Raw genomic sequence first — 25406 nt, forward strand, 5'->3', positions numbered from 1 at the left:
CGGTTATCAGAAGCTGGCTCTGTGCTCCTGCAGGCTTTGACTTCTATCAAGGCTGGTTAGCTTGTGCTCCTAGTGCCTGAAAATATTCGAGTGCCTAAGTGTCATTTCAGAAATGTGTGCCAGGAGTTACTGGGGGCAGAAGATGTGAAGGCAAGAGCTGCTGTGATAGCAGGGGCTGCCCTGGTTTGAGCCCTGCTTCTGCCAGCTGCTAACTTACAGGTTAGTTGCAAAAGAGAGCGAGAAAAAGAATAAAGGAGGAAAAACAGGTTGTATGCTTCATAATTAAACAACAGTAACAATAAACACAATTTTCAAAGTAGTGTTAAAACTCTCCTGTCACTCTCCAGGACTGGGATCTTCTTTTTTGAGCGTTAAGATGTGCGTTGCCTTCTTAACTGTCCGATGGAATCAACGAACCCTCAGAGCCACCACATCTTAACTTAAAAATTAAGATAATAATAGCTATTAAGTAGTTTTCTCGTGAGTATTAAATGAGAAAATATAAATAAATACCTAGCATAATGCCTGATGTGCAGTGGGTGCATGATAAATGGTAGTTTTAAAAAAAATTAAATATACCACTGCTTGAGAGAAATAACTAAAAGAAAACCCTAAAGTGATGTAAAGCAATGCCCTTAAAGGCAAAAGAAATATGCACCTGTACACTTATACTTTCATATAGATATACAGACAGATAAGTAGGTAGGTAGGTAGACAAAGGACGGATAGATGTGTGTATTTTATTGTACTGAGAGGATACCAACAAAATTATGTACTAGTTTGTGTTATCTTTCATGACATATAAGTAGATAACCATTTCAGCCTGCCTTTAGGGTAACTAAGTTCCTGCTACTCACAGATGTTCTAATGCATCCAAACCAGTGAAGGCTTTTTTGGTAATGGATCGAATCCGGTTTCCCTGGAGTATTCTTAAAAAAAAAAAAAATTATAATGGAACAGTTAATAAAAGCCATTTTGGAGTGCAACTCTCCTGAAAAGAACTGCTTTTTAAATCATTTGTGAATATTCTATTTTCTTCAATTAAACAAGATATCCTTAAAAAAATTTATCCGTGCCATCTATTTCAGTAATATGGTTCAGCATGGTTGCAAAGCATTCGACAGAGAGCCCAGCAAAAATAGGTATTTGAGAAGTTACTCTGATGGTTAAATCAAAGCAGTGATTTTTCAAAGAGGTAGAAACTTTATTCCAAGTAAAATGTCTCAGAACACTAATAAATAAAGCAGGTAATACTGGAGACTTTCTCCTTACCCCCCCACCCCATGGATACCTTCATCACCCACAGAAGTTTAGGACTAAATGGAAGTCAATTTGAAGATCGCTTGCCTAAAACACAGAATTTAGCCATCTTCAAGGCCATTTTGTGGCTAAATAGAAACATGTTTTTATCCTGTATTGCTTGGAACCCACCGCAGTGTTATCATTGGTCACTGATCACTTCACTTAAACATTCCTGTGAGGGAAGTGCAACACTGCACATTTGCAAATGCTGAACTTAGTGCACTAACCTTTACACAGTAGTAATCCCAAGGGTCTAAGCACTCAAAACAACTTAAAATTCTTATCTGGATACTAAAGTCAGCTGCACTAACCCAAGTGTTAAGTAAAACCACTATACCCAAGGAAGAAAATCTAATCAATAGCAACCAGATTAAGCACCTATTTTAAAACTCTTTAAAGATGTCAACTTGTGTGTGGAACTGAGCTCAATTAAGACAAAGTGTTTAGGGAGTTCCCTGGCGGTCCAGTGGTCAGGACTCGGCGTGGCCCTGGGGTTCAATCCCTGGTTGGGGAACTAAGATCCCGAAAGCTGCGTGGTGTAGCCAAAAAAACCCCCCCAAAACCCAAAATGTTTAGGTCAAAAAGCAACGCCAATTATGAAGCACATCATACTCACAACCGCCTCAGTTTGTCAAGCCCAGAGAAGGCACCATTCATGTCCTCAATGGTCCAAGAAATTTCATTATTCTTCAGATCCCTGGTTCAAAAAAGGAGAGTTACCAAAAGTGGTACCAGGTACTTAACAAAAGATACAGGCATTCTTGTTAGAGATATGCTTAGAAAGCTAAGATCACCACCCAGGTGGCATGTAATTTGGAAGAATTCCTCATAACTCCCCATATCATCTCTCTCTGCCCCTTTCAAAACAACAGAAAACTGTTTCTCTCCCTAACACAGATCTTACCTCCTGCCCTCCTCCCTCAGCAGCATTTTATACTTTTGTCCGAGATCAGTAGAGTTGATTCCGGCCCTATTAACTCCCCTATCAAGATGACTAAATTCTGAAAGACTTGAATAGTCTGAAAAATACATTAAATTTTAAAACCACTGCTCCAACCACACAAGGAGCAGCTCGCCAAAGCACACAGCATGTCTTTCAGTCATGTAATGCTTCGAACAGTGAACACAGCAAAACTTTCTGACAGTGCAAGAATCAAAAGCCCGTTGCACAACGTTAAAATTAACATTTGAAAGATTTTTCAAAGGCCATTTAATCCAACTCTCTCTTCTTTCTCTTGGGACAGAGATTAAGTCTGGATATAACTGGTCCGATAAACAGGCGTCTTCCTTTGCTGCCCTTTGTATATCTTTTTTGCTCTGGGTAATTTTTAATCTGCATTTTTATGAAGAAAAATTAGTGGATCTAAAACTGTTTTCCTCTTGAGCAGTGACCAGCTTCCTGGAGATCCTGAGAAGGCTGACTGCAATCACCAAACCAATCTGACCACTGTCCTTTTTAATCCCTTTAAGAAGCACACACGGATGAAATGGACCGATCTTAATCAAACTGATCTGGGAAAGATTAAGACACTACTTCTGAGGCTGTACACATTTCCTTCATAACAAAGGAAATCTGCTTGGAGAAAAGTGGGCACATTTAGGAACCAATTAGGTTCATGGAGGAAGAGCAAAATGTGTAACTTACAAAGTCTTTAAACTGGAAAGCCCCCGGAAGGCACAATCAGCAATGTAGCTGACTTTGTTATTCCCAATGTGCAGTGTATTTAGCAAGCTTAGGCCCAGGAAGCTTGAATCATCCAACCTTGATAAGTGATTGAAAGTTAAGTCCCTGTAAAGAAAAAAGGAACAAAAAAACAAACGATAGCTTTTATTTTCCAGTTCAGTGCAATGATTTGTTTAAAAAAAAAACACAAAAACAGGTAATATATATTGCCACAATTACCCTTATTTTAAAACTCTGCCTTCTTAATAATATTCAGGTAAACATTATTTCTAATCCCAGTAATTAAAAAAAAATTCTCTTTATGTGAGAATCACCACCATGGCTTTAGCCCATGTGCCACAGAATTGAAACAGCAGAGCTGGCTTCAACTTATCACAAAACTATGACTAGTTTGCCTGTGAAAAAAGCTGTCACCTTGGAAACTTTGTTATGAAAATTTCACAGATCAGTGGTAAGAAGCTCATGCTCTGGCATGATTCCTGCTCTCAAACCTGAGGAGAATAAAAGGCAACTCACAGCTCACTGAGTTTCTGGCAGAACTCCCAGGCATCAGGGCTGATCCTGTTGATGGCATTTTGGCTGAGATGAAGTTCCTGCAGCATCAGCAAGCCGTAAAGCCAGCCTTTGGTAATCTCTGTTAGGTTGTTATGGTCCAGCTGCCTACATTTACAATAAGAATCAAAAGCAGGATCCCAAGTTCATTATCTAGACTCTTCAAAGGGGACATATTACAACCTATTACATATTCCTATTGTCATGAGATGTGTAGCTTTTGTTATACAAAGACATCAGCAGAAAATACTATGCTTATTAAATTCTCAGTCACATTACCTGAAACAAAACTTAATATTAAATTATAAGATTGTAAATGATGAGATTTTAACATAGGATTTCAAATAAACGCTGCTGAATGCTCACTGAGCATTCCATGATCATACCACCTGAGTAGGAATTGATCACCCGCACTTACAAGATTTCCATGTTGCTCAGCCCCCAGAAAGCTCCATCCATAAGTTTTGTCACTCCATTTCTTTGCATTTTCAGAGACTTCAGAGCACCAAGCCCTTGGAACGTGAGCCCATCGACGTTTTTGATCTTGTTTCGGTTCAGTTCACTACATTGGATGTTATAGTTAAACAGTTAGCTTATATGACAAATTCTGGAAGCAGTAATAAAATGTGACATTACTGCAATATAGTTAAACCAGCCTGTGTTAAATTACATAGAATGTTTTACATTTCTAAGCATTTTTATTGAGAAGAATTTTGATTTACTAGCAGTGAGTAAATTTCCTTCTGAAACATGTGATGTATTTTTGGGATAATCAAATACTGACACCAGACTGCACTTCAATTTCCAAACTGTTGTCCATTCATTATAGAAGTAAACACATTAATATTGGTCTTTAAAGTATCCAGAATGGGAGTACTGAATATCACATTAAAACACGAGGTCTATTCAGGAGCAGGGCCGTCAAGTTTATCCTGTTCAACTGCTTACAAAAGTTGATTCCTCTCTGTCACGATTTGTACTGTGTTTAATGCTTCCTCTTTAAGGCAGTCATTCTCAACCTTGGTTGCACCCTGGAATCACCTGCGGAGTTTTAAAAAATTACTGAAGCCTGGATCTTACCCCCAGAGGGTCTAATGTAATTGGTCTAGGGTGTGGCCTGGGCACTGGGATTTTTAAAAGCTCCCCAAGTGTCTGTAATGTGCAGCCAAGGCTGAAAACCACTATACTGTAGGAGCCTGTTCACAGATTATTCCACCGTTATTAATGAGACAGTGCTTTACAGCTCCTTAAGCTATCAGGGGCCCTGCAGTCATTGGTACTGTTCTCACGATCCACAGCTGTGGAGAGTCACCATGATGTCTTCACTGCCATCATGATGCCTTTGTACGGAGGTTGTTCAATGATTACACTGCTCACTCTTTCAGGAACAATCCAACCTGCCTTGTCAGGCAGAAGCCTGTACCGGGTGACTTTTAAGGCTCTTTCTGACTCAGTGATTCTACAACTCCAGCTCTCAGAGGAAAGGTGGTTACATCCTTGCTTCTAAACCCCTTCTGCCACACTGTGGATTTTAGGGGGTAGGTGCCAAAGGTTTAGAGGAGGTGAGGAAACAGAATCTAAGAGGACATTTTACTTACAGGTGTTGCAGTTGAGGCAGTCTAAACATCTTGGGTGGGAGAGCTGAGATCCGGTTCCTGTTCAGCTTCAACACCAGGAGTGTGTTGGCCAAACTGTCAAAATACCCAGGTTCCATGGATGTCACTCGGTTGCTGTTGATATACCTGTTGAAAGTCTGAAGATGAGCTTCTCTTTCTGGTTCTTCGGGAAGTTAAAGTGCATGTATTCTCTGTATATAAAAGACTCTCCAGAGAACCTACCCATCACTTGTAACAATGGGCACTTAAAATAATTAACTCTTTAGGCCAATATTAACTCTTGCAGGCCAATATTGACTGTGATTCACACATATCTCTAGGGGAAAAAGTGACTAAAATATAGGAAGATAACAAACATTTGTTAGAGACCCTTACCCAATTTTTGTGAAATTCATTTATTAATGAAATACACCAGGGGTTTAATTTTGATTATTTTTTTACAGAAGCACTTGTTTTTTCTATAACAGTCAAAGGATGTCTCAATTTTTGTAATCCAATAGTTTAAGAATAAAATGAAGATTGTGGTTATTCGGGCTTACAGAAAATTACCAGTCAATAAGAAAGTTACATTTTTGATCCATCAGCAGTAAGAAATGGTCAGAGTTCTGGTCCCTATCTTAAAGTTGTTTCCTTTTTTAATATAGCACAATATTTTCATCACTGGTGAAAACTGTTAAAAACGACTTACAGATATTTGAGTTGTAGGGGTGGAAGTGCAGTTTTAAGCTCTGAAATATTATTGCCACTCAGGTCCAAAGTTTCGAGGGATTGAAACTGTCTCAGATGTTCAGGTAATATTTCCACAATCTTGTTTCCAGCTCTGGATTTAAAGAATAGCACAGATAACAGGGTTAATGGTACAACAATCTGAAAGGTGAAAAATATCTTCTATTTCTAACTCGTTCTTCAGAAATTTAGAAAACTGATTGTTCTACACAGCACGTTAAAAAGCAACTCTTTAGTCACTTTAATGTTGCATTAAATAGTAAATCATAATTTTAGAATTATGAAAAGCTTTCCTATATAAATCTGGGTGTGTTTAACAGCTGTGGTTATCTAAATGCAATGCACTTAAACTGATTTTTCTTTCTGTTATTTTGTTAACAGTCTTTCTTCCTTATCATTTTATGAAATGGGATATGAAATGACTAGCACCAAGTTGGCATTCCAGGCACTGGTGTGTTAGTTCCCTATTCTTTCTTCTTGAGTCCTAATGCATTTCTAATTCTTCTCTTGGAAAGCATACACACTACAGGTGCCAATGAACTTAAAATACTCTTCAGATTGGGCTTTTTAAAAGCCATCCTAGAGAAATCTCTTTTTCTTTGGAAACAGCAAGTTTCAATGCATGGCCATAGTCTTCAAAACCAGTGGATATGCTCCAAGGCTTTGAATATTATAAAAATAAGAGCACACCAGTCTAAATAATCTCTGGGAGCAATTAGATTTTTTAAAAGTTTGGCATTAACTGTCTTAAACACCAGACCATGATGTCCAATATTGTAGCCACATGTGGCTCTTTACATTTAAATTAAAATTAAATGTTAAAGTTCAGTTCCTTAGTCATAGTAGCCACATGTCAGGTCCTGAATAGGCGCCTGGCATCTGCCAAACGGGCCAGTACACACACAGAACATCCCAACTATCGTGGAAAGCTCTACTGGTGAGCACTATACTAGACCACAAATGACAAAAGATAAACAAAATAAAACAAAAAGAGGCCAAGTCAAAGCTTTTAGAAGGTCATCAATACAACAGTTTCCAAGGGGGAGATTCAGCATTAAACAACAATCTTGCTAGAAAACAGGAACCAAACTGATGTGCAAGCCATCTTAATTGTCATATTAGACCAGGTAGCTTGGACTTTTTAGACCATTATTAGGCAGGGGAAAAATGACATGTCAAGGGAGAAAGGCTGGGATGATGGCAGAGTCCACCTACAAAGAAGGGTCTTCGCTTTACAGCTCAAGGAACAATGAAACAATCGAAGGCTCTAAGTAGACCTCTGTATGTCATATAAGTCACGTGCTGCCATTTTTAGGTAAACCCTCACTTAAGGGGAAAACTTAGAAAGAGATTTCATATGTGTATCTTTCTTACCAATAACTGCATTTGTATAGTGCTTTGAGTTCATTAAGTTCTTTTGCATTACTGTAACTCTCAGGCCTCTCACCATCACAGAAGGTTCCTGCGTTAGGAGCACCTCTTATGTGTTTTCACAAAATCCTCTGCTGTGTGTGACACAGCACTTTTTATGCTGTTGGTCTTTTCTGCCATACTGTGAGCTCCTTTAAAGCAGGGCTATATATCTATCCCCGTCTTGGAATGTATATGGAATCTAGTAACGCTGAGGGCATTGGATGCCAAGCCCTATGCTACGCATTTTTCATATATTATGCCATTTAATTATAATAACATTTCTCTGCTGTTTAAATTAGGAAACTAGAGCTTTTAACGTAACAAGTCCAAGCACTCCCCCCAGGCCACCTCACAGAGTAAGTCCCTATTGGTCCCAAAGCAATCCCTGAAGGCTGTCCCATAAAACACAGTTTCAAACATTCAAACAACTTAATTTTGGCAATTAAGTTCTTACTTTCTGGAGATGAAGACGCACCTCCAGAAAGGCCCGCAACTTCCCACTCTCGCAAAAATGCTGAGCTACCGGTTCCAAACTGCTGTGGGAATCCACACCAGTTCACTGAGCCATCATCATGCCAACACTAAGGATGCCCTGGAAACTGGGTTCCCCCCAGTCTGTGCTTGCACCCCAGGAGGAAAAGAGGGTCACCAAGAGTTTGCATGTGTTTGGCACCCAACAGAGTAGAAGACCAGCTTCCTGAATGTGTGCAAATGCCAGGTGCTGCTTTCCCCAGTAAGTGGAGAAACCAGGTTGTACATTTTAAATCTATTTAAGTAACAATGAACTAACAAAACTTCTCAAAATATTGTGAAAAATCTTCCCTATGTTACTTCTAAGGACTGTCAGGGAATCGTCTTTTTTGACACAAGTCATCCAAAAATCTAACCCTATTTTTAAAGTAATCCTATACAAGGTAACAGGCAGGGGTGATGTATACCCTAACAGCTGAACTCTGTGGTAATAGTAAGGTTTAAAAAAACGGGGGGTGGTTAGCAGTCCCATGTACAAGTCACAACTATCAAACCCCTCAGATTCCCATGAAGTCTTACAGACTTTGTTTAGAGTCAAGTCAGCCATGACCTCTGATTCTGACCATTTCCCACATCTGGATTCGTCAGTGTGTAAACCCCTTGATCTAGCTGTGAGGTACAGGGTAATGCAAGTGAGACAATTAGTCAATTTCTACATCCCGGAGATGGATTCAGTCCAAGAGACAAGCCACAGGGCCTCAGGGTCAGGGTGTGTGGGTTAAAGAAAACCACACTTTAGGGGACAAAAATGTTCTCTTAAATACACAACCCAAATGTTTGCATTACCAGGAAGCCCCCCACCACCACAAACAGCAGAGTACCCCTGAAGCACCCTCCTCTCATCTCCTTCCCTCTCCGTCCAGTCTGCAGCCACTGCCGCCCATCAAATTCTGCACCTGGTTTTGGTCCCCAGGTTGTCTGGGGCTAGCTAGTACAGCTACGCTTACATTTAACAACAAGAAGAAACAGCCATAGGTTTTCGCAATAAATGGAGCAAACTGGTTTCTGGTGGGAGGGAGAGGGAGACCCACAGGTGTCTATCACGTTGCTCAAATAAGGCTACAAGTTAGATAACAGGCCATACAATCTTTGGTTTGTGTATTCGCTTGTTTATAAGGTAATTATGAACAAGGTATTAAAACTGCCAATTACTTGAGTGACGAATAAAATTTTCCTTGCAGTTAAAGTATGCTCCAGCCAAAGCCAGCAATTTCCTGAGCTGGACACCTCCTAAAGTGCAGCGTGAAAGTGCTCAGTTATAAACGGAGCCTGTACAGTGCGTCTTTGTCGGCACTGCTTCCCAGCACAAAAATCCCTTACAACTGCCAGGATAATGGTCCCTGTATCACAAAATTTTAACTCTGTTCTAATGGAACTGAATTAAGTCCAAATACCAGTTTCATATTAGCTCTCAGACTAACTGGCAAATAACCACCTAATATGTACAAGTTTAAAAAAAAAAGAAAAAACAAACTTGCTTTATGTCAAACAAGAAGGGTTTAAAAAAAAGACAACTACCTTAAAAAACTAGATTAAAAAATCTTTTTATCACCTAAAACCCTCAAAGTAAACATACTTCATAATAGAGTGGGTTACAAGTAACCACTTCTAGGAGACAAAGATTCAATTCAACTCTGGCTTCAATTTTTCTCCAATTATGGATAAATGCCAAATTTGATGAACATATTAAAGCACTGCAGTTAATTAATATTTTTGGCAGGAAATGTGCAATCCTTCAACAAAAAACAAAACAAAACAAAACAAGCTATCTTTTTCCATTACTTAAGTTAATGTGGAAATGTCATCTTTCCATTGTTCAAAAATCTGTACTCTGAGCATAGGAGGGCGTTTCAGCCTTGTGCAAATCCATCGTAAGGACCACGAATATTTTGGTCATCTATGTTTGTTGATAGTACAAGGCGTTCCATGGTCAAATCATTGCTGAGGTCAAGGCGTTCCATGGTCAAATCATTGCTGAGGTCAACCAGTCCCTTACGGACAAACACAGACTTGGGGGCCTGGTCAGCTGGAATGCAGATGGTTCCCTCAGGCTTCTCAGAGGCCATGGGAATAACAGGAGGCCTAGGTATGTCAGCCTTGGCTTCTCAGGCCCAACAATAATGGTTTCACTTCGTCGCTAATTTCACCTTTCAGCCTTTGCCAAATACCTTTAAGCAGAAGCAAACCCGACTTATGATATTTACATGATGATATTTGCTCTGAGAGTCCTGAAGATCTGACAACGAACAAGATGGATATGGTCCCTGACCTCACAGCACTGAAATTCTAGTGGGGGAGAAAAGGCAGGCAAAAGGGAGTGGCCACCAGAGGGATAAGTGGAAGAAGAAAGGACAGTCTCCTAAAAAGTGATGGGAGGGGTGTGGGCGTCAGCCAAACTTCCCGTGGCAAGGAGAAGGCTAGAGTTCCAAGCAGAAGCAAGTGAGAGCAAGGCAAGGCTTCTTTCCCTTGAGGAAATGAATGGACACTGGAGAAAGAGGAAGTTGAGGAGTGAGGTGCTCGGAGGAGAAGAGAGTAGGTCAAGTGGGACCCTGTAAACCATGTTGGGCATTTGGCCTTTGTCTCAAGATCAAGTAGAGGGAGGAGGACAGAGGATTTTGAACGGTGGGGTGACAATATTCGATGTGCATTTTGGAAAGACTGCTCTGGCAGCAGTGGGGAGAAAGACTGGGTGGGGCACAGGCAAGAGGAAGGACAGAGGACAGAGGAGGGATGGAGTGATAATGGCGACGGTCTGCCTGGACACCTGTTTTGGGGGTGAAGCACCGTTCTTCCTCTGGTTTCTAGGGCACAGGCCGTGCTTTCCCCCTCCCCTGACATACAGGCTCAGGTTTCCAGCTCTGCAGCCTCTGGACACTGGGACCCAGTTCAGCACTACTGGAGTTCCCATCCACACTACTCACTACCCCTGTGATCTGTCCGCTTATACGAGAGGCCCTCTAAAGCAGGGGGCCCCCTTCAAAAGCAGAGTAGGGTCCTCTCCTGCTCAGGTGTGAGAAGCTACTGACCAGAATAGCCCAGTTCTGGCATTTTCATGTCTGTGATCACCAGGAACATGGACAAATGTGTTATTCTTATATATAACAAATGTGTGCATTTGTTCTGATACTTGGAACACTTGTAATAAATGTTAAACCCGAACTAGATTAATAACAGTAAAATATAATCTATGAGGTTATTGACCACTTGGTACGATGATGATTGGTTCTTTTTGACTCACTGTGATCTCCAGAAAGCATGAGAGTCTCAAAAGAACTTCATGCACACCTAAGTGGATATAAATGGTATGAGTTTATTTCTGGAGTCGGAGAAGAGAGTCCCAGAGTGGAATATTCTTTGTGAGGAACCAGAATATCAGGTTTTTTCACACTGGAATTCCTGAAACCAATTAAAGTGTAGCTTCTTGGTGAATAAGAAATCTCTGTCAATAGTTTCAGGTGTCTCCTACCTACTGCACAACATAAAGGCAGCTGAAGGCTTTGCAGCTTGATGTGTAAAGACGTGCAAACTTGGCTATTTAGAGAAGGTATGCACGTGTGGCATTTTCCTTTTAGAGAGGGTATGTGCAGTGAAATTTAATCTGAAACCATTTTTTTAACAAGTTGCAATGCCCCCCTTTCTTAGAATGCATTACTCTGACCACATCCCTGAAATCCAATTCAGTTACTGCAGCCAACAAATTGCTGAATCCGTGCTCACTCTGTACAACCATAGAGCAAGCACATTAACGGTACTGTCTGGGACAGTTGGCCTGGCCCCAAGGAAATACTGATTTCTATATATAAATTGTAAGCAACTGGTTTAACACCATTTATAAAGGTATTACAAGTTGTTAAAGAAAACACGACATTTTGCAAACACATTAAAGATCACTTATATTTCCAACAATAACTCCTCTCCCCTCCCTACCCCCCTTCCCCACCAAAAAAAAAAGCTTCCTTGAAAACTACCTTGGCTGGAATAACTAACACCCCATAAGATTAGGCTTCTTTTAGCAGAGAGACTTAGCAAGCAAAGAACCTCTCCCATGCAGATAAAAATAAACTGTCTCTGCTCATCTTTTTTTTTTTTCTAAAAAGATAATTAAGAAGTTTCATTAAAAGAACACATGTTTAGACCAGTCCACTGGTCCTGTGGCATCAAAGGATAAAGCCAACTGAGGAAGCTTCTGCAAGGAGAAAGATTCTTGATGAAGAAGCAGTGATAGTAAGCAGCAAAGGAGCCACGGTAAGGAGCAAAGAATCCGTTCTTTCAGCTAAAAGTCAGGTCAACATAAAATATAATTATCTTTTGGATTGTGAACGTGATAAAGTTGCCCACAATGTTTTAAAATACAGAGATCCTTCAATAATCAGAGCCCTAGTTATGTGCCAATTATAATACATGTAAGCTTGAAAAAAGAAATAGAAGTAGGAAACTCATTTACACCACATAAAAAACAACCTTTTTTGATCCCCAAATAGAAATTCTATTTAGTCCTTTTATGTAAACAGAAATTTAAGGGCAGGTCCTAGAAGACAACAGGATCCTAAACAAGACACTTACTGAACAATTACTTTAATCTGAAATAACTGAATTATATACAATAAAAATTAACTCTACTTTTATTTAGTAAAATTAAACAAATTTTCCCTACCTCTCTTTGGAGGCAGGGTCTTCCACAGCCATTTTCACAGGTCAAACCACTGCTATGGTTAAGCTGTGAGTTTGAGTCTCCCCACAAGTTTGTGATTTACTTGTGATTGAAGAAAATCTCTGATTCATATTTGGTTCCCCAAACTCAGGATTAAATGAATGGATTCAAGATGCTGAAGTGACCAAATAGTCTTAATTAGTCTTGAAACTCTAGATCAAGCTTTAGATTGGCCCGTAAGGATGTACCTCCACTGTGGTTCAAGATGCATACAACCATCAGAAAGTGGTATGACCACCACAGCTGCCAGCCAGAAAAAGTAAACATAAAACTGGGATTCCATACATCAATCAACCTGTCAAAAGTAGGATCTCTTTGAAGCAGCAGTTCATACCACAGCTCCCCAGCAAGTAGATTTTGATTCTGTTCCCAGTTGTATGTCTTGTTCTACCATACTTTGTAAACCTTGATTTTCTCAATGTCAGTGGGAGGAAATGGAAGGAAATGTCCTCTTCCAGCTCTAAGGAGTTGTGGATTTGGATGACAATTCAGCAAATGACCAGATGTGCTACAGAGGCTTCACATAATCATCATATAAAACTGCAGCCTCTTACAGATCCTGGCCTCACTTTGGGGGGATTTCTTTCCTAGGGGAGTCCCACTGCCTGGCTGCCCAGTCTTCCTTGGTTTACTCCCTCATTTTCCTGGGGCATATCCTCCATGAGCTTTCTAAGAAACCATCTGTAAAGGTACTTTTTTTTTTTTTTCGTACTTGGAAATGTCTTTATGGGATTGACAGTTGGGAGTGTACCGAGTTGAGATTAGAAACCATGTTCCTTAGGGTTCTGAAGACTGTTTTACCCTATCACAACACTCAAGGATGCAAGTTTGAGGAGCCAGCAGCCATTCTGCTTCTCAACTCCAGTGTTTCTTAAATTGCAACAGGCATCAGAACTGGGGGTGGGGGGCTTCTTGGAGCACAGATTGCTGAGTCCCACACTCAGGGTTTCCGTTTCAGTAGGCCTGGGTGCGACCTGAGAATCTGCATTTCTGCCAAGTTCCCAGGTGATGCTGATGCGGTGAGGCTCACACTGGGGAGAACCACTATCTATCCTTACAGGTGACCTGCTTTGTATTTTATTTTTCCTCCTCTCAGAGCTTCTCTTTAACCCCGATGTTCTAAAAGAGCACAGTAATGTCCCTCGGTGTAGGTCTTTTTTTTTTCATTTGCTGGCACTCAGTAGGGTCTTTCAACCTAGAAATGTGTGTTCCGTGGCTCTGGGCAATTTTTTGCCTCTTTGATAATTTCCTCTTTTCTATTTCCGTAGATGTCTCTTCATGGAATTCCAATTAGATTTCCAAGTTGATCCTCTAATTTTCTTATCTTTTCCTCTCCAGTTTTCCATCTTTTTATCTTTTGATTCTTCTTTCTGAGAGTTTTTCAACTGTCTTCCAACACTTCTATTACCTTTTTAAAGCGTCTGTTATTATTTTATATATATATATTGTTGTTGTGGTTGTTTTGGCTGCATTGGGTCTTTGTTGCTGCGCACGGGCTTTTCTCTAGTTGCAGCGAGCGGGGGCTGGGCTACTCTTCGTTGTGGTGCGCGGGCTTCTCATTGCAGTCGCTTCTCTTGTTGTGAAGCACGAGCTCTAGGCGTGCAGGCTCAGTAGTTGTGGCACGTGGGCTCAGTAGTTGTGGCGCACGGGCTTAGCTGCTCTGCGGCACGTGGGATCTTCCCGGACCAGGGCTCAAACCTGTGTCCCCTGCACCGTCAGGCAGATTTTTAACCACTGCGCCACCAGGGAAGTCCCTGTTATTATATTTTTAACTTTTAAGAGTCCCTTTCTTATTTTCTGAAATATTCCTTTTTATTATTATTATTTACTACTCTTTTCTTATTTTGTGGATATAACATCTCTCTTCTCTCTGGAGATATTAAGTTGTTTTGAAGTTCCCTTCTCTTTCCATTGTCTCTGGTTCCCTCTTCCTATGTATTTCAGACTCTGACTTTATTCTTACAAACCCTTTCAAGAGACAGTGATCACTGGCTATCCACTCATATTTAGTAAAAAGCAGCCCCGGAAAGCTTGCTGATGGCTGTGAGGTAAGGACTTGCTGACTGGTGCGTCTCACCACAGGTGGTCTGTTTCACGATGGATCCACGTGCACCTGTCTGATCGCTCAGATCCTCCAACCTCCAGGCTGGTGGGGATAAGCTTGACTGCTAATGTCTGGGAAGGTGAACAGGAACATAAGCTGAGGGGAGGACTGTCACCCTCCGATTCAGATCAGACTTAATTTCCCTGACTGCAGAAAATGCTGCCCTCAATCCCCACCCCTTGCCCAGCTGGGCCTGTGCCCCAAATTCCAGAGACTTCGTTTCAACTCTCTAGAGAGCAAACTTCTAGTTTTCTGCCTCCATCAAGGGAGGGTCGGTCACTGGGCCTTAAGTTTTGGAGGGGGAACCTGGAGGTCTGCTTCTTATAAAAGAGTTTTCACCAATCCCCCATTTTCAGTCGTACTCTGCATCCCTATCTTTACCGACTTTGAATTCCTGAAGCATCCTGAGCTTCTGCAGCAAAAAAGCGTTTGCTTCTTTTGGGATTCACTCCACTCTCTCTAAATCATTTACAACTTGTGTGCTTGCTTGAAAGATTTTAATGAAATCTTTCATTTGGACTGTCTCCTCTCCTGTTTTCTCTTTGTTCCTGTCGGTGTGCACTTTAGTCCTTTATTTTCATTTTAAGGGGGTTCTAGGATGGAGCAGAGTGAAACAAATGTGCTCAGTCCACCATGCCTGATAGGACGTCTTTAATGGGAATCTGATCAGTGAATAAGACCAGTTTTTCTCTAAAAACCTTCCCTCACAAAAGTTATTGTAATTTTTTAAATTGAAACATCATTCAACTTAGTCTAACAAAGAATTAGTCTATGTAAATTTTACCTTAAGATGACACTATGAACCAGAAAACATGGCATCATTATTCTGAACCTCAAATTAATAAACAGTTCTCATACAGGGGATTAATCCTGTATGAACACATCGGGCTAAATTAATGTCATTTTATTTTTCTGATGTGGTCCACAGACCAATGGACTAGGAACATCACGAACACAGAATGTCTTGATCTCACCAAGTACTTAACTTGTCCTTGTGAATAAGACACAGAACATGCGGTGGTGACGATCACATAGACAAGTGAGTCTGCATCCCTAGTCTTTATTCAGAGACTGGCATGGACCTTTAGGGAAGATGCTAAGTGACCTGCTACTGAGGCTGCCTGTGGCCCTGTGCTGTCAACGTTTGTATGAATATGAATAGAGATGTGAGTAATCAAGTGTAACTCATCCGTTAGATGATATGATCCCAAACCTCTCAATACACTAAAATGATGGTCTAGAAGCAACTAGAGAAAGTAAGCTGGGGAAAGGCAGTGTTTTGAATTTTTAATCAATCATTTAAAAAGGCCTATTTGGAAGCAATTCGTGCGAGAATGACAATAGACTTGGGGGTTTCAGCTGACCGCAACTTGGTATGTGCCCATAATACAACATGGTCCTTAAAAAGCTAATATAACGTTATCCTTCATTAACATCCCATATTCTGGTCAAGAGACACAGTCCACCACATTCTGCATTAGACCACATCTCAATATCTTGCTCTGGGCACTGGAGTTTAGTGTCATGCTAAAGGACGAGGGTGACAGGAGGACTTTCAGAGTCTAGACCTGCACTGTCCAGCATAATAGCCACCGGCCACATGTGGCTCTTTAAATTTAAACGAAATTTAAAACTTAATTCCTCCATCACACCAGCCACATTTCACGTGTTCAATCCCCATGTGTCCAGCGGCTACCTCCGTGGACTGCACACATTTCCATTATCGCAGAAAGCACTACTGGACCGCACTGGTCTAGACCCCACATCGTATAGAAAATGGGAACTGGAACTTGAGCCAGGAGAAGAGAAAGCTTTAAGAAGACCTTACAGGTTAAGACTTGTCAGTATTATGTTATGATGCGGAAAATAGACTGAAGTTGTTCTCCCCGGTGCACAGACCTAGGACGATAGGCAGAAACCGCAGAAAGGCAGAGCCCAGCTTAACAAATAAAGAGTCCCAGCAATTAGAACTATTCCAAATGGAACAGCACCTCACCCAGGAGTGAGCTTTTGTCCCCGGAAGGGCTCAAGGGGAGGTTGCATAACCTCCCCTCAGTGAGAAATGTCTCTTCCAATGCAAAGTTACAAGGATTGCATGCAGACACTCAAAACTAACAAGACATGGGTTCTGACCAGTTATATAATATAGTAAACTGTTTCTAATTCCCTTCACCCTTTTCTTGATACTTGTATGAGGACAGAGGTGAGGAAGTGAAAGCAAGACTGACAGGAGGAGAATAAGAGAAAAGAGGGATTTATACGATGAACTGATGAGAGTCCTGATTCTGTAAACATGCATTCATCTTTAAAGAGTACTGCCCTCTATTCCCAGGCCAATACCTTATGCAGGATGACATGGCCATTGGTGATGAAGTACAAAAGCATCTTATTTTTTTCAAAAAAAATTATGCTTGTTTTGATTCTAACTCCGTATGTTCGTTTTGTTATAAAAAATTTAAAATGGTTTGTGCATTGTAAAACTGACAGTCCAAGAATGTATACCATGTTTATCCTGTGCTGAATGGTACGTGCAGTGAATATTACCTTAATATTTCATGCTGCCTTCAGCCTCACTCTAGAGACCGCTCTATCTACCAGCTGAAGCTTTCTGGAGAGGAAGGGAGACAGCCAGGAAGGTGACTTTAAGTGCTAGAAAGGAGGTGCTAATATTTATAACTGTCTTTTCTTTCATGTTTTGAATTTAGTACTTAAGCAACTTGCAGCCAGACGGAAAAGGGGAGGTGCTGGTTAGAGCCCTGTTTCATTGTTCTGGTCTCTCTAACCAACAACTAGAGCCCATACCTCTAGGCTATGGAGGACAGCACAGACAGTAAAAGAAGGGAGAGAAGGAGGAAAAGTAACTAGGCCAGGACAGAGACACATGTTGAATCTTGCCTCCCAGTCAGGAAAAGCAACTGCTGTAACATTATTGTTTTGTCTGTCTTGGAAGCACAAGCCTCACAAGCAGAGAGAAGTCTCTGGCAGGAGCTGTATTTGATACTTCAAAGCAGCCAACAAAAGGCTAATGTGAAGTTGAGGGAAAGGATGAGAAAATGCTGTAGGTTCAGGATAAACACTGGTAATACAGGACTTCTTGTGGCAAGTTATACTGGAAGGTCAAGTTCGAGGGACTGTGGGTCAATTTTATGGGCTCCAAGAGCCATCATTGAAGAAAGGTGCCCAATGGGTGCCCAATGAAAACAGTTTTAAATGTGTACAGAGAGGCAGGAACAAAAAGGTTAACTGACTAGTCTCTTCTGCAATTAACTATGTATTAATTTGGACTGGGAAACTGACTCAGTCATCCATTTAGCGAACATGGACTGAGTGGCCACCATATGCCAGGCGCTGAGTTACATGACAGAGTTACAACGGGGACAAAAACAGACATGATCTCAGCTTTTATAAAGTTTCATTCTGGTGGTGGAAGTGGACATTAAAGAATCACAAATATACAACTGAAAATGGGATTGCATTTATGATAACAACATAGACGTTGTAAATAAAGGAGATATGAAAATGTGTAAGTCTGACTTAGCAAAAGCTGGGGGAGGGTGAGTACTCCAGGCAAAGGGACTGGAGGCAGGAACAAGCTGGCACATTCCTAGAAATGAGGAATGATTCTAGAGAAGGCTAACAGGAAAGGAGGACTCAGGTCACGCAGAGAATTGTCTATCTTGAGAAGGATTTTTGCTCCTGATCTAAGAGCAATGGGAAATTCTTGAAGGGTTTAAAGAGCCATGACACAATCACAAATTTATGTTTCAAATACAGCCACTGTAACTTGAGAATTCAAAAACCTAGCAAATGTGTATTTTGGGGACCAGTTTATGATTAAATGTGAAGGTAAACTTAGAGAGTATTACACATACGGCTCTGTGTACAGTAAGCTCTCTTATGTGCAAATCACATATAAACATTTTAAAATCCAAGAAAAGATTACAACTTATCATATTAAGGTGTTTATGTGTTTGTTCTATAAGACTTGGGCTTCATGAGCTTACTGCTATTAAACACAGTAATGTCTGGCTTGCTTGTACTGGTGAAGGTGGTGGCCCTCGAATGCAATGTCCTTCACATATGAAGACACTAGTCCATTTATCCTCATCTGTAGAGCACACAGTTGGGGATGAATTTTTCAGTTAAGGTGGTCAAATTCCTTGGGCTCGTCTACACCCACATGTGGGTAAAGATGGGATACCGTTTGTGTCCACTTCATCAGAACCCTGATTCCCCAGAAACTTAAGTTCTCATTTTGAGTGAAGCGTCTCCCTAATTTCCTTAATTTACATGATAAACTGGTGACTGCTTTTCCAATACTGATTTATATAGGCTTTGGTTTAAAAAAAAAAACTTTGTTTTTACCTTTGAGCTTTACCTCATGGTTATAAAATTACTTAGCTCTACCATCACTTGAGAACATATAAAAATGCTTGCCTTTCCCCCATGCAGCTTTATTTCTGAGCTGTGAGCTATTAAAATAACAATGCATTTTAAAAGTTATAAGCAGAATTTGGTGAATCATTTAAATACATTCTGTGCCAAGCAACCAGGCAATAGCCTCTTAAGTCTCCCAAACTGATTTTTCATTAGTCTGATTTGGGGACTGTAATGAGAACGCATGCTTCTGGATGGAATTCCCACCTGACATGGTGCCGGGTTCAGTACACAGAGAACAGAGCACTGCAGATCTGACTTCTAGTCATTAGTTCGACTCTACTCCTTTCAGCATACAGGAGCCCACGCTCACATGACTCCCACGCCATGGCCAATTTCCTTTTGTGGGAAAAGGAGGTGTGGCCCTAACATACAGCAAGGCTCAGAGCACAGAACGGTTCTAAAGGTGGATGGATAACAGGTATTTGGCAAGTCATAACTGTTAATTATCAAAGTCACATTACTGAGTGGTCTATGGCACTTGACTTTGAATATGAGCACTGTTAAATGACTACTTGAGAAAAAGGAGAGAAGCAGATTTGGTGCTTAATTGAAATGTAATTATTTCATTCCTCTGCTTAAAAAAAAGTCAATTCCTCCCCCAAAACCTGTAAAACACCTAAGCTGATCCCTGTCCGTGTAACCAAATCTCCTTCCCAGTCTAGACCTCACTCACCCTCTCACTCTACACACATTGTAAGGACAGCCCTCCTCTGCTTCCCTCTATTATCCAGGGCATCTCCTCCTTGGAGTATCTCTTTATTCTTTATTGTCTGTCTGCCCATTATATTTATTCAAAGCCCCTGGAAGGCAGAGGCCAAGTGCTACTTTTCTTTGTTCTCCAGCACTCAGCACATAGTAGGTGGTGTTCTGGGGGCACTTTAAACAGCTCCAAATCCACCTTATAGTTATATAAACCCTCAGGCTAGAAACAGTGTTCATTTATTAATTATAATTGAGTGCTCACTGATTTTTCTGGAACTATTTGAAGAGAGCAAAAGTTTTCCTGATAACTCACCCCAAATGCCAAGTTCTTCCTCCCTCCCTCATCTATTGCCACCAGGATAATGTTTCTAAATCCTGCCCTCCTCCTGTGACCCTCCTGTTCGAGAATCCACTGTGCGCCCCCCTCCAAGTCTCTGTGCCTCCCCCCAGCCCACTGCAACTGTATCAGCAGCAGCTGTGGTCGCTCACGCCATCCGGAGCCCTTTCATGTACAATATGCCATTTGATCCTTCACCGGGACCATATGAGATAGACGGGCAGACATCTTACACTGTTCCTACAGATAAACAAAGCAGAGTTCATTAGCTCTGCCTGAGGTCAGACAGGTCATTAGCGTGAAACAAGACAAAAACCTGGGGGCCCCCTTTCCAGCTCAGGTCTCTCTACTTCCGCACAAGGGCCCGAGATCTCTCATCTGCTCAGATATTTAATGAGAACCTCTTATGTGCCAGAGACTGGATTGGGCTCCTGAGGCGACAGAGCGCTCAGTAAGACGCGAGTCCAACCCTGGAGTGAGAGGTATGACAAATGCCACGGGAGAACCGCAGGTACTGCGCTTGTAGGAGTTTCAAAACTGAAGAAAGAAAGGTCACCACCCTTCTCCAAATTCTACAGTGACTACTGTTCATGTTACAGCAATTGCTAATACTCCCTACTACCCAGGATTGTTCTCCATAGCATATAAATCAGATCAGACCTCTGATGGAAGGCAGGACTCTCATACCTTCCTGCATCCCCAAAGCATCTCCCATGATGTGATGGTGCTACACCTCAGGCAGAATCAGGTTCTAAAGCCCGTGGAGGGGGGAAGATCATCTATCATTGATACACCCTTGAAAAACCCTTAAAACACCAGCAAGGTTTTTTTATGCACACATGTGCTCTCTTTCTCTCTCAATGATTCCTGTAGGGCCAGTTTTTCCTTTGGTGTTAGGACAGGTCAATTTTGTGTTTTGTTGTTGTTGTTGTTTTGTATTTTGAATTTTTAGTTCAGGACCTGATGCAGTAGTTCCCATGAACGTCGGGCACAGGAGCTAGGAAATATATCTATCTCTGAAGACCAAAGTCATCCTCGGTTGTCTGAGATATACAAACTTCAAAAGGCAAATGGGACAGGGGGCTTTTATTTCCTGCATACTTTCATTTCACACACACTCCAGGGCATGTGCTCGCTGGGTAGAATGGTGAGCTAAATCCTTTCGCTACTTAAATTACTTCTCTTGTGTTCTTCCTTTCTTTCTTTCAATTATTAGTATTGCTGTTGCTATAATTTTTTATTTTGTTTATTGCCAAGCATGCACAGCTGAACACAGGTTAAGACATAGGTAGGCATTTTCTCCACTGTAAATTTTTAGCCTCCTCTATAGACTAAGTCTCTAGGAGGAGATCTGTCTGAATAATGTTAAATGCATGTGGTTGTTCCATAAATATTCCTGAATTCAATTCATATACTAATTAAGCACCGATTGTATGCCATATAACCTGCATTAAGTACTAGGGAAAACAAGAGTCAGCCCCAGAGGCCTCATAGTAGGGGAGAAAAATATGAACAAAATCATCTCATGGCCATGTAACAGTTGGATATACAAGGCAAGATGGGCCTGGACAGGGCAGGGGAGGCTTACGGAGATGAGCCCCACCCCCAGGATGCTCCTCATGACTCCCTCCCTCACCTGCAGGCCCTAATTCAAGTGCCACATTCCCAGTGAGCCCCTCCCCTCAGCCCCATTTAAAACTGTAAACTGCTCCCCCTCTTCCACCACACATAGTCCTATACCTCCTCTCTCCCTAGCACTTAGTTCCTTCTGATCACATCTCTCTTTTTTTTTTTGGGCTGTGTTAGGTCTTTAGTTGTGGCACACGGGATCTTCATTGCAGCGTGCAGGCTTCTCTCTAGTTGTGGCGTGTGGGCTCTCTAGTTGTGGCCCACGGGCTCCAGAGTGCGTGGGCTCTGTAGTTTGCGGCACGCGGGCTCTACAGTTGAGGCGCACGGGCTTAGTTGCCCCGTGGCATGTGGGATCTTAGTTCCCCGACCAGGGATCAAACCTGCGTCCCCTGCACTGGAAGGCGGATTCTTAACCACTGGACCACCGGAGAAGTCCCATCTCTTATTTATTTTGCTCTCCGTCTTTTTCCTTCCATGAGAAGGTCAGCCCCACGAAGGCAGGGATTTCTGTCTGTTTTGTTCACTGTTGAACTTTGGCCTTAGAATAGCACCGAACACATAGCAGGATTTGGTAAGTCTTCAAAAGGCAGCCTTCCTGACCATCCTAAAGGGCAGCCGACCGAGCTCTCCATCCCTTCACTCTCCTTTCTTTTCCTTCACAGTCATTATCAAGAACTGAAGTTATCTTTTCTTTTAAAGTTTGTTTACTTATTTTTCTCTCACCCCTCACACGGATAGAAGCTTCACAATAAGAGGGAGTTTTTTGTCTGCTTTGTTCATTGTGGTGTCCCCAGCACTCTAAACAGAACCTGGCACTGTTTGTTTCTTTGATAAATTTTCCTTTAATGAATGACCGTCATCCCCATGCCTGTGGCTCATGTCCACTGACCACTCAGCCTATGCCAGGCAGGTTTCACTATATGCTCTCTCCCAATCCTCGCAACAACCTGATGAGGTGTGTGCTATTATTATTCTCATTTTATACAGTAGGAAGCACAGACTGTACCTTGCCCAAGGGCACAAACTACCAAAGAGAAGAGCCAGCTATTAATGGCAAGCCATCCAACTTGAGCTTTGCTTTTAATCACTGTTCTATTGACTCAACGGAAGCTGCACTGTGGGACAACAGGGCCACCATCGCATCAGGTCTACTGTGGTGGCTTCCTCATTATCTGGCCCCTCTAAGCCCCCTCCTGCCACTGCCAGGCCATTCTCCACACTAAAGCCAGAATGACATTTTCCAATAGCAAAACTAATCACCTCACTCTGCTTTAAATCACTTCAATGGCGGTGGAGCATACCTGTTGGGGTCCCACCGGCAAAAGTGATCAGTATTTATAATAACCTCTCTAGAAGGATGACACTGTCATCTCTGAAAAAATGACAGGTTATGAAGAAAAGGATGGACTTGGGAGAAATGCTCTACCTTCGAGATAATAATGAGAAAAGGCTTATCTGGTTATGACAAATTGGCCTCTTAAGTAATTCAGAAATATGTATGTAATATCTGATCAGAATCTCAAGTAGATGTGTTAAAATGGATTTACATGGGCCCCACCCAAACACATTAATTCAGAATCTCTAGGGATGGGGTCAGGAAATCTACATTTTAACCAGTAATCTAGGTATCCCTTTGACATTCCTTCACGTAAACCTTTTCAAGTCTAAGATACCAGGCAAAGCACCTGCATGTTGGACGATACCATATAAACGATCAGTGTCAAGACAAGACCCAACTAGCTCTATTTTATGACCAATAAGGCCTCTTGTTCAATAGTAACGTTACATTAACTTATGGATTCAAACCTGCCCTAACTCAGGTCACAGGTTTCAAAAATGTCCAATGTTGGGCAGCTCATGCAACATGCAAGAAGCCAGAACTATCACATCTGGTAAAATCAACTCGCTTATGCCAGGTCAACAGTTTTAGTATAAGACATGTTCATTCCAAAAATTATTCCACTTCTTCCCTTAAAATGTACCATCCTGCCATGTGTGGCTAGGAAATTAAGAAAAATAAACACAAAGCACAAACCATGTTTTGCCCACAGCGTGCCAGTTGACTTCTGAGCTACTGCTGTGTGGGATTCAAAGGAAAGCAAGTCTATTCAGGTCTTTTACCTCCTGAAAGTTCCCATGGTCAGAGATGAGCTTTGTTAATGGGGAAGTTGAATGCTCATCCAACCTTCATTCCAAGATGCTGGCATTTTACCAGGCTTCCCTGACATTATCAGAACTGGTCCCTAAGTGAATTCATCTCTGGCCATGGGTGACAATTGACCTAATATTAGTTGTTGGCTCCTGCAGCTGAGAGAAGAGGAGGGTCTTACCAGGTACAGTCTTCCCTGCATCCAGGCCATCCAGCTGGCAGGGGACCTCACCGCACAGAGCAGCAACGGTACAAAAAAAAAATCTTGACAGATGTCAAATAGTCTCGGGAACTACTTGGAAAGATATGGGATTTAATTGTGGCGCTACAGCAAATTTCTAATCTGAGCCATGTTATGTGGTTTAACAATTTTTTGTTTTTGAAATTTCAGAAATGTATTTAAGTACTGACTTTTGGCTCTGGTTATTTTCAAGTGCTTCTATATAAACAAAAACAGTCTACCCTACACAAGACAGAAATTAACAGTGCTTTAGAAACAATGACTATGTATTACGAAATCCAAAGAAGCCTAACAGAAGAAACAAAACATTTACAGAAAAGGACAGCCAGAGAAGTAAATCTTTCAAGATATTTCATAGATATAAAAACAATTTTTACTATGCACATGGAATTAGCAGGCCCGCGACATAAATTACTCTTTGGAGAGTCTATGTGTTCTAGGTAATAAATAGAATCTATCATTATGTAAGAGGAACAAAGCAATCCCTGGTTAAATATACTACGACAAATTAAGGGGAAAAAAGTGAGATTATTCGAGTTTAGTAAAGTTTATTCAGCACTCACTAAAGTGAAACACAAACAAAAATATGGAGAAGAGTTCAGATATTGAAGGTTTCTAGTTTTCTAATTACAAACTACAGCTTTAAAGTGTAAAAATCACTAGGTTATTTACTTCTGATCAAACTTTCTAATTTCCTTACAAGTTCTTACGCTTTCACCTCTATACCATGCCAAAGTGAAGATTGTTTTCCTCATCCCACCCAGATTCCAAAACTCCACTGCAGACCCTCTCAGCCATGAATCACGCAGTGACCCTCAAGACCCCCTGAACATGCTGACAGTATCTGCCAATACACAGAACAAGGACAGCAGGGCAAGGAAGTGGCATTCCCTGGGATTTAAATAGGCCTCAGCGGTCAAATGAGAATAGCTAAAGACGTTAAAGATACCAAAAGCAGTATTCCATTCAGACTCCAAAATTTTAAGCAATTGGGAAAGCCAAAACAGGTATTAATGCTAGCATAAAAACCTTTTTTAAATTCAGTGCTTATTTGTCAAATACCAACTGCATTTTCTTTTATTCCTTTCTGTTTCTGATCTTTGGAAAAACCACATCAGTATCAAATGTCACTTAGTTCTCATTCAAACAGAGGAAAGCAGACACAGCGGCTGTACCCGTGACTTAGCTGACCTGGGCCCTCAGTAAAAACAAACCTCTATAAATCACCAGATGTAAGCAATCGGATAGTGATCACTGTAATTAATTGAA

The 25406-nt window shown here is 41.3% G+C and overlaps 1 protein-coding gene across 2 annotated transcripts in view; it reads right to left on the reverse strand.

Moving 5' to 3' along the window:
- Positions 1-25406, reverse strand: part of LRIG3 (leucine rich repeats and immunoglobulin like domains 3) — a 45795-nt gene that overhangs the window by 12918 nt on the left and 7471 nt on the right. The window contains exons 4-10 of one of the 2 annotated variants that reach the window (XM_068559836.1): positions 5843-5974; positions 5137-5280; positions 3957-4100; positions 3503-3646; positions 2948-3091; positions 1919-1999; positions 858-929 (exon numbers count right to left, since the gene is read on the reverse strand). In XM_068559836.1, coding sequence (XP_068415937.1) covers positions 858-929; positions 1919-1999; positions 2948-3091; positions 3503-3646; positions 3957-4100; positions 5137-5280; positions 5843-5974 — 861 coding nt within the window. The remainder of the gene's footprint in view (positions 1-857; positions 930-1918; positions 2000-2947; positions 3092-3502; positions 3647-3956; positions 4101-5136; positions 5281-5842; positions 5975-25406) is intronic. The other variant, XM_068559837.1, reaches the window with a different exon arrangement.

The sequence above is a fragment of the Eschrichtius robustus genome, chromosome 13 (assembly GCF_028021215.1).
Source record: "Eschrichtius robustus isolate mEscRob2 chromosome 13, mEscRob2.pri, whole genome shotgun sequence".
Taxonomy (NCBI): Eukaryota; Metazoa; Chordata; class Mammalia; order Artiodactyla; family Eschrichtiidae; genus Eschrichtius; species Eschrichtius robustus.